Genomic DNA, 17,746 nt, shown 5'->3' with positions numbered 1-17,746 from the left:
AATTAGATTTTCACTTCGTGAAATCGGTTATATCATATTTGCCGTTTAAAAAAAAAAAAAAAAAGGTAGTGAACATGGTGTCTAAATTGATTTTTACTAGGGATGGCCCGTTTGACACGGGGCTTCGGCGCGCGGTTCACCTTCATGAAACAGAGTGTTTCGGCACAATGTTTCGAAGCGTGTGTCAACCAGCGCAGATCACGTGATTGATGACGTATGACGCGCCAAATGCATCACTCACCTGAACCAGGTTTCAAATCTCAGGTATGTTTGATCAGAAGGGCGCGCTGTTGTCTATAAATACAGATCAATCCCAAACAACGTTTCCCGACCAGTTCTGTTGTTTCCCGTGTATCGTAAGAATCAACGTCATGGCACCCGGTTAAAAAAAGGTTCTGTGGCTTGGGATCATTTCAACTTGATTTCTCCAAATAAGGTAATACACTATTAACGTTATTTTATTAGTAGCCATTGCTGATTATGTCAGTTTTATAAGTATGTCTGTCAGTTGAAAAGAATCATTTTTATTCTTTCCATTTCTTTTTTAGGTGCAATGTTTGATTTGCAAACATGAATTTGCATTTAATGATAGTACATCCTCCATGATGCGACATCTCCGCTCCGTTCATCATGTTGAAACTCCGCAGTCGGCAAATCAAGCCTTCAGTCTACCTCATATTGGTAATAAGAATATATCCAACTAATGGCACTTTAAATAAGAACTAAAACGGATAGCTCAGTGGAAAAATCAGTGACATGTGAATGCTGAGGTTCTGGGTTTGAGGCTCAGCTTCTACAATTAATATTTTTTTTTTCTTCATATGTATATTTTGCAGTGTCAGGAAAGCAAGAACTTGATTCTGCATTGGTGGATATGATTGTAATGGATGCACAACCATTTTCAATTGTTGAAGACAAAGGCTTCAAGGTAAGGTGGCTAATATTATATAGCATTTACATTATTTATGTTTTTGTGTACATAATAAGCTGTATTTTATTTGTCACTATTAGGCTTTTGTCAACCTTTTGGACCCATCCTACATAATTCCTAATAGGAAGGCCTTGAGGACAATGGTGAAGGAGAAGTACAAAGCTAAAAAGGAGAACGTCGGTGACCAGCACAAGTGCCAGTGCAACAGTGGAGGTTCAGAGGTACAGTAAAGATTAGAATCCTCATCATAACTTCTGCTCATTTTAGACTGGTGCATGACAATAGGCTATTAATGTCCTTCTAGGTACTTAAAAGAACCTCACATCCCAAGGACTCAGGACCCACTGAGATACTGGGTTACCCACAGGGTTTTATACCCACATCTCTACAAGCTGGCAATGAAGTTTTTATGCACACCAGCTTCATCTGTGCCTTGTGAGAGGATCTTCTCCAAGGCTGGCGAAATCGTCAGCCAAAGACGAAACAGGCTGAAGCCCAGCACAGTGGAGAAAATTCTGTTTTTAAATAAAAATCTATAACATGTATCCCACCCAGTCATGTTAGACCCTGGTTCACAATCACTCATTCTCACTTTATACATGGCATTCACAATGTAACACAAGCACTTCTCACAAATCTTCAAACATTGTCTTTGTTTTATTTCCACACTGAAGTGTTACAAGGGCAAGGAACTTAGTGGAGTAGATGATATACGTCCTGTCTGCCACCAGATGCTGCTGTTCTGTGTGGTTTTGAAGCCCCAAATGCTTCATTCATTTTTCTGGCACATTTACACGAAGCCCCATGAGAGCTTCATGGGGCTTCTATTCCCATCCCTAATTTTAACATCCAGAGCACTAGTCACTCACTATAGAGTGTTTTAGTGGTTAGGGATTAGGGTGGGAATTTTGACCCAGCCCTGTTGTAATACTTGTATTTGCACACCATCAGTTGCCCCTTAAGCCCCAGCATCCTTCAGATTGTTCTGTAGTCCATTCCGATCTTGTATAGATCTACAATCTTCTCCCTTTAATCCACTGAAAGCTTTTGACGGATTTTGTGGACAGGTGTCTTTTCTGCAGGTTATTGGCTCAAACAGGTGTCTTCAATTCAGGTGACAGGTTTATTAGGAGAGACTAACTGGTCTGTGTGAACAAGACTCTTAATGGTTACTAGGGGATCAAATACTTATTCCCCTCAATAAAATGCAAATACATTTTCATAAATTCTTTAAAGTGCATTTCTTTATTTTCTATCTTTCATTAGGATGACAGACTGTCTATTTATTTATTTCCTCCACTGTATCCTTTCCCCCTCACTGCAGGTTTTTAGCAAAGTAAAAGAAGAGCAGAAAATAATTACTTTGGGATTTAGATTTTCCTCTTTGATGGTGGACACTGCTCCGGAAAAGAGCTTTTGTGAAGTGATAAAGCTGTTTGTGGCATCACACACTTCCTGAAAGGAGGTTGCTTAAAGCAACACACACCTTTTTCTGAATGCTGGAGGAAAAACACGTTTTTGAGCATAAAGTGTCGTTCAAGACGTTATATTTTTCAGCAAGATGATCCCAAACTATGCTCTGGAGCCAATGAAGTGAATAAGAAATGACATTAACACAAAAATAAAAAAAATTAATAGTGCAGCAAACTGACTGTTTAAAAGTATTTTTATTATTTGTTCTGTACAAGATTTACTCCAAATCTGCTTGACATTACTTTTTTTACGTACTTCTTAAAGATAGATATTATGAAAATAGTTTGACCAGCATTAAAAAAACAAGTGGAGTAACCAAAACAATTCCTGTCAAGAGTCCCTAACATAAACTACTTTTACTTTGGTTGGCTTGAATGATATTTTGCTTTTCAAGTAATAAAAATACATTAAAAGCAGCCATAAGGTAGACAGCTTGGCAGCCTTCACAGAAAGAGAGCTGGTGGTCGTCAAAAGAAGGAGACGCATTACTAATTGTTAAGTTCACACGTTTGACAGACTGCAATAGTGTGAAACATCTCCAATTTCTTACTATGCTTTAGAGGGAAGAGGACACCAAACCAGATATGCATATAATAATGTTAAAATATTAAAGTGATAAACAAAAAAATTCAACTGATAATTCATTAACAAAAAACAAAAAAACTTAAAAATAAAACCTAAAAAAATACTATTAGTTCAGTAAATGCTGTTTTTATTCCCATCTTAACCCTACAGAATGACTAAACTTACAGAATAAGTGTTTGCATGTGTGGTGCAGAAATAAAAGCAACAGATATTTAAAATAGGAAACCCAATTACTTTGATTATTTTGTTGAAACAGGAGTTTGAGCAACAAGTTGCTGATCACGAAAGATGGGGATATGAAAGATTTTTCTTACTGTCATAACCAACTTCTAACAACCCAAACCGCCCCAATACTTTAACAAACAGCACAACAACCACCAGCACCATGATCATTTCCAGCCCTTCCCAGTTCATAGCCAACGTGTCGGCCAGGTCGTCCGCCGCATGACCGAGCCCACCGTGTCAGTGGGCCAGTTATCTGCTCCACTCAGGATGTTCTGCGTCTGTGGCTCTGATTAGAGACCGGCACAAATCATGGAGGAGGGAGGACGTGGAAATCGGTGGCAGAAAAAAAAACAAAAAACAAGGAGGTGTGAGAATAGGTGAAGGAGGGAAGAGTCTGACCAAAATAACCACCAAAAAAATGAACAGAACAAGAAGAAATGACTGCTAGCAGCCCAAACAGGTCCTGCGGCTTCTGTTTTAGCGCCACCATGAGGTTTATTAGTGAAGGAACATCTTTTTCAGTGCAGCATGTCTGAGAATTTGCCCAGACTTTTGGACAACAGTTACTTTTTCATGATGGAGAGAAATGTATGAGAATCTTCCTTTTAACTTCTTTCTTTTGTAAAGCAATAATTCAAACACCAATTAAACATAGAAACACTGAAGCAACCAGTGGCATTGTATGACCCCACCCCCCTCTTTTAACTCTTCCTTATTTGCTGAGGGGCTGCTACATGCTCATCATTCTCCCCCTCTTCCTCTGCCCCCCTAGTCCGAGCTGCACACGTCTATTTGATGAAGATAACGCTTTTTTTCCTAAAATGGCGGCTTTTCTATTAGTTTTATCTCCATGGCAACTATTTCATATATTTGTCATCTGGGGATTACGAATAGGTCAATGTACATTTCAGAAGAATCGTCAAAAGTACATTTTTGGATTTCCTTGACAACAGAGGTTTTTGTAAACCACGCCCACACTTCTTATATTGTCAAATCATATGATACATCATTTTGTTCAGTGTCAGTCAGGGATTCGTATATAAAATTTTCACAATGTTTCATTGAAAAGTGTGAGAGCGACAGAGGAACACCGTCTTTGCGAGCTCGCCACATTTAAAACATACAACTTCTATTTCCAATATTTAGTAGCTTTTCAATGATTCTCGAGAAGTTAGGAAGCGATAGATTTAAAATCCCTATGAGGAGTTTAATTTTGTAGAAAGTACTAAAAGTTTTTTTTAATTCAGGATGACAGACTCTTCCTGAGGTCAAGGGTCAACAAAGTTTCAGTTGCGGTCGTAGACTTAAGCTAGTGGAATGTATGTGAAATTTCTTGAAGATCGCGCAAACATAGTTTGCGAAAAAAAATAAAAAATTTAATTGCCAAATTTCACACTTTGCCATAAAATGGCCACCAAGCCATAGGTTTTGTGGCCATCCCATAATAATTTTAAAATTCATAATTTTAAAACACACGTGTTGGAGATATTCAAAGGTCAGTTAGACAGAACATCTGCAAACATCATTGTCCTCACAGTCCTGCACTGCTGCGGGACATAATAATAAACTATTAATTGCAAAAAAAGAGTTTTATTACTGGTACAGCTTATTAAAATATGAATTTTTGAATGACACCTTTATTTTGCAATAACTTTTAAAAAAAATCTAGGAAAGAAATTAATTAAAATGTATCAATTCGAAATACAATTTCTTTCTTACTAGAAGATGAAAACAATACAAAAAAACTGAATGAGGTCTCTGATGGAGGTCACCCTGTACAAACAAGCTGTGAAATGACCAGATGGTGTGAAAATGTCACCACAACATCTGACTTATGAGGAAGAACATCTTCACAAGGATCTTCAGTGAAGCTTGAAACCCACACGGACAGAAAAAGAAGGAGGTCAGACAGAAACATAGTAAAGAACAGAGAAAAAAAAGACTTTTAAGAGAAACTTCAGATGAATCAAAACTCAAATGAGTTGTGTATTTCTACAAATCCCCTATTGCATGACACAAAGAAAAAAAACAGGGAAAAGATCCTCATGACATGCTTGATTAAAAACTATGACAATGCAGTTTCTAATTAATTATCCTGAGGATACAAGGTTCCTCACTCTGCCTCTGATTAAGCTGATTATTCTCACAAACCGCTGGTTAAAAAAAGAACTGCTGTGATTGGATTCTCTTTTGCCCTGGAAACCATCTGTCTGTTTGTAGAAATTGTTAGCACGTGATTATCTACTTTTCATTATGTGTAGAGACTAAAAGTCTGATGAGTGTGGTGCGATCCAAAACACAAATTTGCAGAAAAGTGCATCGCCTGTCAGAGGAAGTGAAAGCATTATTGAGAGCAGAAGATTGAGAAAAGATAAAAAGACAGGAGAGCAAATTCTTCTGGTTTCAACTAGATACAATTTGATTTTTGTACCATTTAGTTTTAGTTTCAAAAAGGAGGACATGAACTTATTTTAACTTTGTCAGCATTTTTTAAAATCATCTCAGAACTTTGCACAGTTTGTAATCAGGGCCCTTGGCTAATAGAGATGAGATAATCAAGATCTGTTCAGATAATCAGCGCACAGTCAGCTCTGTCAATTAGAGCATGATTAGTAATAAAGGTAATTGCCAGAGCCTAGCCGTGTTGGTCGGAGGGAGGAGTGTAATTTTTTATTTTTTCCACCCACAGCAGCACCTGGAAATCAACAGACCTGCTCACTTCAGCTGTGAATCATCCCAAATTCAAGTCGAAGAAATGATGGAGAGAAAAGTCAACAACAGACAGCTGCTATCCTTATACAGATAAAGGCCACCAGTCAACAACAAGGACAAACAACCGCACAAACATGCACTCCTACAGTGAACTGAATATCGCAGAAGAAGGTAACAGGAATGATTTATAAAAAATTTTAAAAAAGTTTGCAAAACCAAAACAACTTTAACCAAGGTTCATGCCTTACAAATATAGCACTAGATGGTAAATGGTGTATAAAACGCTTTTCCACTTTCCATAAAGGTGATTGAAGCTACGGGCACACTGGACACTTTAAAGCCATAGTGTTCACACTGAAGGGCTTCTTCTTTTTCTACTGTTTACTAGCGCATGTTCGACTACTACAGTTTAAACAGGCTGATGAATTCGGATGAATCTTGCTCCAGGACTTTTCTTTTGACTTGGTGTCCTGGAATTCAGTCGGGCACATACAAATTAATTTCTCCTTCAGGATCCATTTTCAAAGAGTTGGCATTTTCTTTGAATGAAAAGTGTCGCCAACCATACGTCAGCACCAAATTCGGAGTCGCTGATTTGTTAAGGTTTAACCGGGTTTAACTTTTAACACACATTTAATGGTTTTGTTCATAGAGCAAAACGGTCTTAAAAATGTGCGTTCATGCTACACATGAACGCATGAGTTGTGAACGTAAAACGCACATTTACTTAGACTTCTATTCATTTATGCACACACACTGATGGCAGCTCGCTCGCTACTGGCACCAACCGATAACAACCAGGAGAAATGTGGGGTTCAGTGTCTTGCCCAAGGGCACACCAACACATGGGCGGGCATGGCAGGAATCAAACCTGCAATTTATCAGATCAGATGTCAACCGCTCTTCCTCTGTATTACAGCTGCAGTACCAAAACATCACAATGAACAAAAGAAAAAAAAAATAATCTGGGAACGCATTGAATATAGATTTAAAGACGATCTGGTGGGTCTTCCATCCGTTGTTACTCAAATAAAAAGACTTAAGACGTCAGGAAAGGCAGTTTTAAGGGGCCTGGTATGTAATCCCAAATAAAATTCTACTTTATCAGCGTAAGACATCACTTCAAATGCTAAATCCTCTTGTTAACATCCCAGATATTTAGTTACTATTGAATTTACCCTCCCATGAAGCACAAAGCTGCTACTTGGCATTAAAAACAAGGTAATGTTCTCTATTTGATTTGGGGAAATTGCACACGGAGGACAAAAATGACATTTAACCTTCAGACAAAATGGTTAATCACAATCTAACATGATTTGGATCTTCACAGTAGAAACAGGGAGCACTCCATAAGTTTAAATATCACTTCGGTCAATGTTTGCATTAAGAAAAGATCATCTAATAATCCAGTTTTCAGATATGATCACATGAAATTGATGATATTTAATTTTTACTGTCCATGTTGTTCCGGAAAGGTTTGACAAAAACTATTATATTTGTGGGAATGGGAGCATAGCACGCAAGAATTGCTGCGAAATCTAGATGAAAAAAATAACACTTTTCAAATAACATTCATTGCTTTTCTTCAACACCAATACACAAACTCATGCTGCCCCACATGGGCCAACCACTTTGTATCCATCCTCATTTTAAATTTACGAGTGCTGCAAAGAAGCTTGTTTGTTTGAATGTGCTGCCATCAAGTGGAAATAACACAAATGCACGTCTTTAACAGTAAAAGTGTGTCACTGCGGAGAAGGACATTGACATATTTAGCTAACATTGACAAGTTTGATTGCACTAAATTTAAAGAAAATAAGTTAAATCCAATGGTTTACAGTCTTAAATACATCCATATGTTAAAACCATGTATGTAAATGATGTAAACCATTTAAAAAGTGTTTCAAATGTATACATATATAAATAATTATTTTTTTCCTCGCAAACAACACTGAGACCATGTGGTCACCAGTTTTCAGTGAACTTTTTGACAGCAATTGTCTGGTTTCTTTACTCAGGACTTCTAAGTATAAGGCAGTTGCCTTGTACTCCTAGTTGTTGAAAGATGAGGCAGACCATTGTCCTGCTGAAGTAAGCCCTAAATTATCTTAAAACCCTTCTGTGTTGAGAGCACAGCCATTGAAATGTGAAGTGATGCAACCTCACACCATCACAGATGACTGCTTTTGCACCATGACATAACCATCTGAAGGGTGAGTCTTGTCTTAGGCACAAAGTGCCTAAGTGAAGTGCTGTAGCAATGAATTGCCTTTAAATCTGTAAATCTGATGTAAGTTTGTGCAGCTTTAATGTAAATCTGAAACCTTTACACAATACAGCTTTTCTGTGCATTAGAAATCATTTGCAGTATGGCAAACTTTTTTTTTTTTTTTGCAGACATTTACAAAAGATATCCAAAAGATTTACAGCTGTCCATTCTCAGGAACTCCAAGCCTTTTATAGAAGCTTCTTTTATAGTCAGTCCAGCTATAAAATTTATAGATCTGCACCAAGTGCAATTCAGAAAAAATGGCTTAGTGTTAATGGAAGATAAAAGAATAGACCTCAGATGTTCACATTCTGCTGATTCTACCCACAGAACTGAAATTAAAAACAAAGCTACTACATCAATGTAACTAGCAGGTTGGAATTAAGAAAAAATGAAGAAGAAAGAGTTTTTTAAATTAATTTTTTGAAAAAAGTAAATTTCGTAGAATTGTTTCAATTACCATAATTATGACAAACGAGACAAAATCCTCAGAATTCTAAACTAAAGTGGAAACGTTTGGCATTAAACCCTCCACAGCAAATTTGGTTATGACACGTGCAATCATGTGCACTTCAGCACCTCATGTAACTGTGAGGCGATGTAAACCGTCATTAAACAAGTTACAATATTTTAACTCTTCCGTGTCTTATTGCCAAACCTTTTATTAATACTTTTAGTTAGGTAATACTATTTTTTTATTAGAAACTAGTCATTTTTAGGAGAAACATCTTACCCATCAATTGTATATAAGAACTGGACTGAGCGAGTGCAACGCCACCCATTGAAAAATTCTATACTTCCGGCTCCAGCCAAATGACGTTAATTCGGTTGCCTTTTTCTTTTTTTGCAAGATGGATGCCTGACGACGTCAGTAAACAGTCATTGGTCCGAATCGCTGTGGCAACACCCCTACACTTCAGAGCAGGCAACAGGAAATATGTCAAACCTTTGGAAAAAAAAATGTAGGATTAGCAAGAACATGTAAAAAAAAAGGCGGCAGAACGAGAAGGAAAATTCTGACAAGTAATGACAAAGTAATAACTGTTTATTTCTCAATAGAGGATTATGAGATTAAGGCTTTGTGAAGTTAACGGGTACTTCCTGTTTGGAACGCCAGAGGTGAAGGGTTAACTCAGTCCAGTTCTCATATACAGACAATGGTCTTACCTAAATATAGATCAAAACAGAGTGGGAGAAACACTATTTCTTTGTCCAGTTAGAGGTTGTGATGTCATAGAGGCTCCAAAATGACTGTCAAACGTGAGTGATGAGAAAAGTCAATATGAAGTTATGTAGACCTTTGTTTTATACTAGACACTTATAAAATTCATCAAACTGAGCTAAAATCATGTCAGCTGCATGAAATGAAATCGAAGGGTCCTTGGATAAGACACTGAACCCCACATTTCTACAGGTGATTATAGGTTGGCGCCATCAGTGTATGAATGACTGATTAGGACAAAGAAGGTAGTAAAGCGTTACACAAGTATACGCCATTTACATTTTAAAATATACTAAAATAAAATAAAAGTATGCTACATTTGTTAAATGTGGCTATGGCACAGAACTTTGCCAATTTTGGGTTATTTTATCTGCCATCACTAATTTACAACAGTGTAACTTATTTATATTCACAACATGAGCTAATTCCATACATTTAGTTATCAAGACAAACAAAATATAGACATTTTTGTAAAGACAAAGCAAACAATAGATTTTATATATTCATGTTTTTCAGTTTTTGTCTTGATAAATTGAACAATACCCTTGATGTTTTAAACTTCATGCGTGTTACCAAATCTTCAGAGTTAACAGATTTTGACCTTGGAGTTGGAATAGTTTGCACTGGTTGGATTTTTTAAAGTGCGCGTGCAGTCACGACTGTCCTGCTAACTCCTGTCTGTACCTGCACAGCTCCTCCATGTTGGCAGCTCGTCATTTATCCGGCTTTACACAACCGCTCTTTATACGAGTAACTTTAATTTCAGCAGGGACTAAGGCAAAGAAACAAAAGTCAAAACACCAATCCTACGTTACCCAAGATTTAGATTTCTGAATTAACATTTAAATTGAAAAGCAAAGACAAGAACAGAGTGCAACGACCCCATGAAAATGAGCTGATGCTATTTTGTTATGCAGCTGATAACAAAAGAGAAAATTGGTGACTCGTTTTCGTTTTACCCTGTCTTTGTTTATTTGCACATCAGAGGAAGAGGACATAGGATTTCCATGGATCTTTGACATTTTCCAACTGTTAGAGGGGAAAAAAAATCAATTCCTTTTTAATATTTAATTCCACTGAGATCATTTTTTTTCTTCCATGTGCATTATTAACATGGGATTTGGGAAATCAGGTTAGACTGGCTGACATGCTGTAATCTAAAACAGATTGTGGTAAATTATACAAGGATAAATAAGCTCCAAGTATCATGTATTTTATAGAAATCTTGAGCCCTAAATGCGTGTCTCCTGAGCTGAATCCGTCTGTTTTGTACCTGGACTGACCCACAGAGGAGTTAAGATCCATGTGCATGCTGACGCTCTCACATTTCTGTCACACTGCAGTCTCCACCAAACATTTCTGAACAAGAGGAGCCGTCCTGTGAAAATCTTTTGCGTGTGGCAGATGGGTTGGAAGAAAATTAACGAGATAAATTGAAAGTGCTTCTGGCATACAGTCAAGTTTTACAGTAATTATTTGCTTCTGACTCAGCCGCCATGAATAAATTCACTTTAGGTCTTTAGAGACTGAAAAAGAAGGGCAATATTCAAAGACAACTTCAATTAAACTGCTTTCAAAAATCACAAATCTCAAATGAAAGGACTTTAAAACGTGGTCACAACGTGCTCGCCAGTGACAAATGATGGATGTTTGTGTTTCGACAGGAAATGGCTTTTTTTTCTGGTCAGATAGAGGTTTAGAGGGCTACCTTTAGAGTGACAGCTGCCCTCGCAGCAGTGGACCAAACTTAATTCTATCAACACCAGAAGGCCCGAAGGGAAGGGAAAGGAGGGGAGAACCAAGAGGCACAGCAGACATTCCCAATATCTTCAAACGAACGTCCTAAAACACAGTTGGGGCCTCAGCTCAGTGGAAAGGTCACAGCGTGACTATTAAAAACAAGCGGGCACTTAAGGCTGATGAAGAATTTCATTCAATGATGTTTGTTTGCTGTTTCCCTTGAAGCAGCAGAGTGTACCTACAGTATCTCACTCCTACACAAATCTGCTCATCACCGCTCCAAACCACACAGAACATTCATCTCACCCAATGGAAAAAGGAGGAACCTTCGTCCTTCTGTAACAACACCAGCATGTCTCTCTTTTTTTTTTTTTTTCATGCTGTAGGAACACTCAAAACAGAGCCGGATTTCTCTGAAAAAGGCCACACTTTTAATGGGCGCTTACTCAATGACCATTTTTTTTTTTTTTTTTTTTTAAATCAGGCAGAAAAATGCGGCTGTATAAATGCAAGTGTCTGAGTGGGCAGTGGGAGTAGCACTATGGTACCCCAGACAGGCAGCGCTTTATTACTGGTGCTTGTATAAAAAAAAAAAAATGCCTGACAATATGAGTCAGAGCCTGACATGATTGGAGAAAATATCAGCAATTTGGGTAGAAAATATAACTGGACCGGATTAGTAAAAGTCACTACTTTAAGCAAAAAAATATGCTTTTTTTGTATTATTACTATAAATAATTTAACATATTCAGTTTATCCAGTGCACCAGCTATATCATTACTATAAAAATGCTTTAAGGTGTCCACCTGAACACACATCTAAACTGCTTATTGGATGAAAACCTGCTTTCCAACACAAAGGCGCCCATCAAACTTTACAAAATACATTTAAGTATGATTTAAACAACAGCCCAAACCAACCAGAGTCACATTTGAATCAACTTCACACATACATAATTTATTTTAACTATTTTAACTGACTAATCAAAACAAACACTTTTTTCCACTAAGAAGCTTCCAGGGTTTTTTCATCTGCAGTAAGTCGATGAAGCAGAAGACAAACGTCCAACTCAATCACAACCTGACTCTCGTGTCTTTTAGAATTTATGGTTTCAAGTCTTATAAAGCAGATTTTGGCCACACAACCTGAAACATAGCAAGAAGTTAAAAACTCTTACGGGCGGCTGTGGTGAAGAGGTACAGTGGTTAGCTTCTGATTGGAGGATCGCAAATTCGGTTCCTGCCTTGCCCACCCACGGGTTGATGCTGGCCAAGACACTGAACCCCACATTGCTTCTGGTTGTCATATGCTGGTGCCAGCGTTCTGTAGCAGTGAGTGAATGTGTGTGTGTGTGTGCATGGGCGCTATATAAGCATATGCCATTTAGCATTGTCTGCATCTTTAATCAATGAAAAATGACAACCTGAACTGTGAGAATACAGTTTTAAACTATAAACTACAATTCTTAACCCAAGTCCTTGATACTAAAAGACTTTAAGGACCCACTCTATTCAATTTTTTTGTTGTTGTTCTTGTTCTTGTGACGGAGGACATATACTATGAAAATTAGGCTCAAAGTTGTATTTCTTAGTATTTCTTTATTCAAATCGTTGTGAATCAGGAGCAGATGAAAAGATGCAGTTTGACAAAAAAGGTATTTGTGACTTAGAAAATACACTGGGCGGGCCACAGAGTCCCTTTTTCTTGGTTTTCCCTCATTCAAGATGTCATCTGGCTGGATAGCTCTAATATTGCTCATCATTTTTGTTGAACCAGTAATGTTGGGGTTGAGGGTGTGAGGGACTGTAAGCTAGCAGTTGATCATGTAATCAGAGAGCTCTCAGTAACATGAACCACTGCAGAAATGATGTCCTAGAAAAAGACTCAGGTTTGTTGATTTTGGCTAAAAACGTCATTAAAATTAAACGACCACTGCTTTTACAATACTTCGAAAGATGATCGGAGTGGGTTTTTAAAACCCTAACCAAGATTTAAATAATCAAAAAGGTTCTAGGAAATATTTAATGGTTTCAAAAACAATAAATAAATAAATAAATAAATAAATAAATAAATAAATAAATGAACAAATAAATAAATAAATAAGCTTAGGAGGTTGCTTTAATGAAACAAATCTGGGACTTTTCAAACCGAAAAAAAAAAAAAAAAAAAGATAAGGCAAGCGCTTAAATATTGTAGACCTGCATACAATAATTTCTGCTGTGTTTCCAGTTGCACTCATTGACTTTTGCAGATTTTTCCATTACATAAAATCCTTAAAACTGAGTTGACGACCTCAGTGTACCTTCAAACACAACAAAAACAGACATAAAATTTCAATAAGATCCGGTTTCAGAGGAGAGTAGCTATCACCATCACCAAAGAAGAACATGCCGGACCATTTCGCATCACCATAAAAGGCACCGAAAAAGCTATTAAAAGTGACTAAACGTATTCATGTTCTTCAGTTTTTAGAGCAAAAATAAAAAATAATTTTTTGTTAATACGTTTTAAACAGTGTGACTGTGGGTCTGGTATTGTTCAAAGATAATTATGCAAAGATAATTAACAGAAAAACCCTTTAGCCTACATTTTACACATGAGCTCCATCTGCATCCCACGTCTCCTTTCTAGGTCTCTGAAATGTGCTTACATAGCACCCTGCTGTAAGATCTATAGCTTGAGAGAGTTCCAAAGAGTCCCTCATTCATTTTGCTCCCATGCTCTCGAACAATACCCCAATGAAATATGACTTACTGTACTTTAGTTGTCATCTATTCAGTCTTTCTCCCATCACAACTAAATATAACCCCTGACAGATATTGTCTGCTGGCCACCCACTTAATATTTCATTGTTCCAGGGCTTCTTTGTCTTTTGTTACGGCGATCGGCGCATTATTGCAGGGAGACAGATTAACACGAGGCTTGAACAAATGCTCTGTTAATTGGATGAGTCCCATCAATAAAAAAAAAGGAAAGAAAAGCAAATCAAAAAAGTCAATTTGTAGAGTTCAGTCTTAAATATTTTCCAAAATATACATCATAAATAATTATAAGATTACTGAAAGAAAAAAAGTGGAGAAAGAAAACTAATAAAAAATGATATCAAGAATTTCAAGATATCCTTAAATGTTGGTCAATCATCACCTGCTGATTAAGCATACCTGTGGTTTTGCGTCTTTGCTTGGTTTGAAGAGAAAAGATGACCATTAAAGCTCCCATGCTGCCCTCCAGACTTTCTCGCTTAGTGATCTGGAAGTCCTGCTAGATTTCACACACTTCCACTCCCACACTTAGTTGCCTTTGGAGTGATGATGGAGAAAGAAGGAAGGAAAGGACTGACAAATAATTAAAAAGCTCACAGATGCTCAGAGCCCCACGTGAAGAATCAGATCTGTGGTCCAAACTTCTCCTTTATATTCTCATTGGCGAGGGGTGGGGAGTGAAGCATCACTGTTTGAGTTTTGTCGCTCTGCAACGCCCCTCCCTGCTAATGAAAGTAAGGGCTTTTCCGGCTGATCTCTTGCTTTGTCAGAGCGCCGTTCTACCAGTTGAGCATCCTGAGCGCTCAGAGTGAGAGTGGAGCACGGCTACTGTTGCTCTTTAGCAGATCTCCCTCTCAAAGGGGGGGGGGAGCTGGAGGACGGAAAGAGCTGCAGGTTTGGCTTCACCAGCTGCATCTCTTCTCGCTCTGGACGTGAGGAGAAACCAGACCGAGAGGCTGTAAAAGCTTAGAGCTCAGGTTGGGGGGTAAATATTTAAATTGCACACGGGCGATCCCTGATGACTTTCTCTTCCTCCTGCTAATGCTGACAAGCCATTTCATCAACAGATTAATGAGCAGCGCATTATCTGATCCACCCACTGCAGTGAAAATATGCCTTTAAAACACTACATGAAAGCTGGGATGGCTCCAAATGAGCACAATTATAATTTATCACAGCAAGATTTCTGCTCAAGCAGGCCGTTTGAATGCAAAATAAAGAGTTCCCCCCTCCCTTCACATCCAGAAACAGCATTTTCAGTAAAAAAAAAAAAAAAAGACTTTTGTGGTTCAAAAACAAAGATGCCAGCCTCTCTGTGAATGTCATTTCAGATGGAGAGATTGCCTTTTGAGTGTTGATGCTTCCCCTCAAACGACCCCTCACCCGAACCTGAAGTAAAACTTTGGGATTAGAGTAAAGGTCTGCACGTCATCATCACAATGAAACCTCACATCTTTCTCCATTCCACTCCCTTTGGTTAGACTGGCTGAAAAATGCGACAAAAGCCGCCCACGCGCTGTTCAATTCATGAACCGTGTGACGGCAGTCCAATTCAGAAGCGGAACAAGCAACTGCTGCAATCAGGCACCAATTTGTACCCACTCCATTAACCTGCTTCCTGTCGGCCACGTGCACCACGTTTTAGAGCTGCGGGAGGTCTCGGCACTACAGTGTAAGGTCACGCTGAGGCTGCAAACTTCATTTAGCATCTGCAAACTAAGTCCTACCATCGCGGTCAACTGTATGGTCGCGGTCAATATATGTTGCTTTTGAACACGAAATGGCTCTGGAATGCTTTTCTTTTGAAAAAGCGGCATTTCTTCTGGAGTTTCTCAAAGGTTCATGAGCGGCAGCAGCGTGGGAGTTCCTGCGCCAGGTTTAGGGCTGGTTACTGAATTTGACAGTAAAAACAGCAAACAGGCATCCACTAGTTGTTAAAGATAAGCTCATGTTCCTCTGAGTTGGAAGAAGTGAATAAAAAAACAGGAATTACAAATAGCATTTATTAAAAGTTAATAAATCTGTCTAATGAATAATAAAAAAATATACATAAACTTTAAACTGGAAGAACATCAAGTTGATTTTTCAGAAGATGAGCCAGAATATTTTATGAAGCTGGTGATGGAGAGATTGAAACGAAAACATTTTGTTCATTTTCAACACTTCCAGTGAATGATGAATCCCAACATGTGGACAATTTACCCCCAATGGAAGGTCACGTGTCAGCCAGAAGTGCATTATGTTGACTTGATTCACGATTTTTATAAACCCGCTCAAGGTCGTTTTGGGTCAAGGGCTGCTGGAGCCTATCCCAAAAACACACATGAGCTTGACAAAATAAACAAATCATTGTCCCACTATTTTCAAGGTAATGTTCACTTATATCAGGCAGGGGTCTGCAACCTTTTATTTCTAAAAGAGCTATTTGGTGCAGGCTACACGGAGGTGCAGTGGTTAGCAGATTCCAGTGGTCAGCGCTCTTGCCTCACAGCAAGAAGGCCCCCGGTTTAAGTCCCGGCTGGGGGACCTGAAACAGAACACCAATGGGGGCCTTTCTGTATGGAGTTTGCATGTTCTCCCTGTACATTCGTGGGTTTTCTCTGACCTCCTCCTACCATCCAAATACATGTTTCATAGGTTAGTTTGTTACTTTAAATTGTGAGTGTGCATGGGATTTCAGACTGGCGACCTGTCCAGGATGTCCCCTGCCTTTGCCCCATGAGTCGCCGGGACAGGCTCTGGCAGCCCCGTGACCCCAAATGGACAAAACTGGTTTAAAAGATGAATGAATGAAAAATTATTTGGTCTAATTTCTTCCAGACCAGCAAAGGCAGCAAAGTCCCACTTCAATGTTTAGAAAAATTCAATGTTTTTGTGACAATTTAGCAATTTATTTATGAAATGTAGCTTTTAAACATTCACAATAAATGAAATATAATAGAATTATGTTTTTATTTTATTATTTTTGACACTTGCAAATACAAGTTCTTTTCAAAATAAAATACACGCTGTGGTCAAATACGAATACAAGAAAGACAGGTCTAACATGGCCTTTTCTATCATAATAGTTTGCCTGTATCCTAGTTCTCCTGTTACTATTGAATATAAACAGTGTAGAGTAAAAAATTCTATAAAGAATCTATAGGTGACATGTAAGAGCGATTGCTTTTGAACAGCTGCTAGACACTGTTGTGCAGCAGATCTGTATATGTGCTTTAAATTTATGCTAATGATAAACCCGTCTGACAGTAGATTTCACTTTTTGCCATTAAATTGCTCAGTAATCTGATATGTTAGAAATCTTAACATAAATGACAAAACTTAAATAACAAAAAAAAAAAAAAAAACTACTAAACCACCAATGATTGAAATTGTTAGTAGTTTTTCTTAAAAACAAAGACCCATCATGAAGGCATAAAGAAGCTGCATTTGGCTCTGGAGCCTCATATTGCAGATCCTTTACTTATTTGCATCAATATATTCCAGCAGTCACACTGTCTTCTGTTTTTCCAGTAATGACGGTTCGGCAAACTTAAATTTCCATTACGCAAGTTCTGAAGCATCTCTATATAACTTAGCATAGAAGTTAGCATTCAGATCTACGTCTAGCCAAGTTTTCTGGTGTTATTTGTGACACTAACTTCACACTTCTTTCTTACAAGGGGAGGGTGCTGCTGGCCCCTCCCTCATCCCCACAGCTTTTTGAAGCCTACATTTACTCATAGAGCAGATGAATGAATGTAGATTGTTGAGTAAATGTTTTAGATTTAAAATGAGTTTATCACAGTTAAGAGGCAGTGTGGAACTAAGTGTCTGCATAAAGAAGC

At 38.0% G+C, this 17,746-nt stretch overlaps 1 protein-coding gene across 6 annotated transcripts in view; it reads right to left on the bottom strand.

Moving 5' to 3' along the window:
* Window positions 1-17,746, bottom strand: part of kcnip4a (potassium voltage-gated channel interacting protein 4a) — a 187,062-nt gene that overhangs the window by 56,706 nt on the left and 112,610 nt on the right. The window contains exon 1 of one of the 6 annotated variants that reach the window (XM_020711584.3): window positions 14,319-14,735. The exons of the other annotated variants lie outside the window; for them this stretch is intronic. Within the exon in view, the coding sequence (XP_020567243.1) occupies window positions 14,319-14,376 (58 nt within the window). The 5' untranslated portion in view covers window positions 14,377-14,735. Of the gene's footprint in view, window positions 1-14,318; window positions 14,736-17,746 lie in introns of those variants that run through there. 6 annotated transcript variants of the gene reach the window in all.

This window comes from Oryzias latipes, chromosome 18 (genome assembly GCF_053564925.1).
Source record: "Oryzias latipes strain Hd-rR chromosome 18, Olatipes_Hd-rR_3.1".
In the NCBI taxonomy this organism is placed as follows: domain Eukaryota; kingdom Metazoa; phylum Chordata; class Actinopteri; order Beloniformes; family Adrianichthyidae; genus Oryzias; species Oryzias latipes.
The sequence above is the reverse complement of the archived record's forward strand: the minus strand, read 5'-3'. Positions and strand labels throughout refer to the sequence as shown.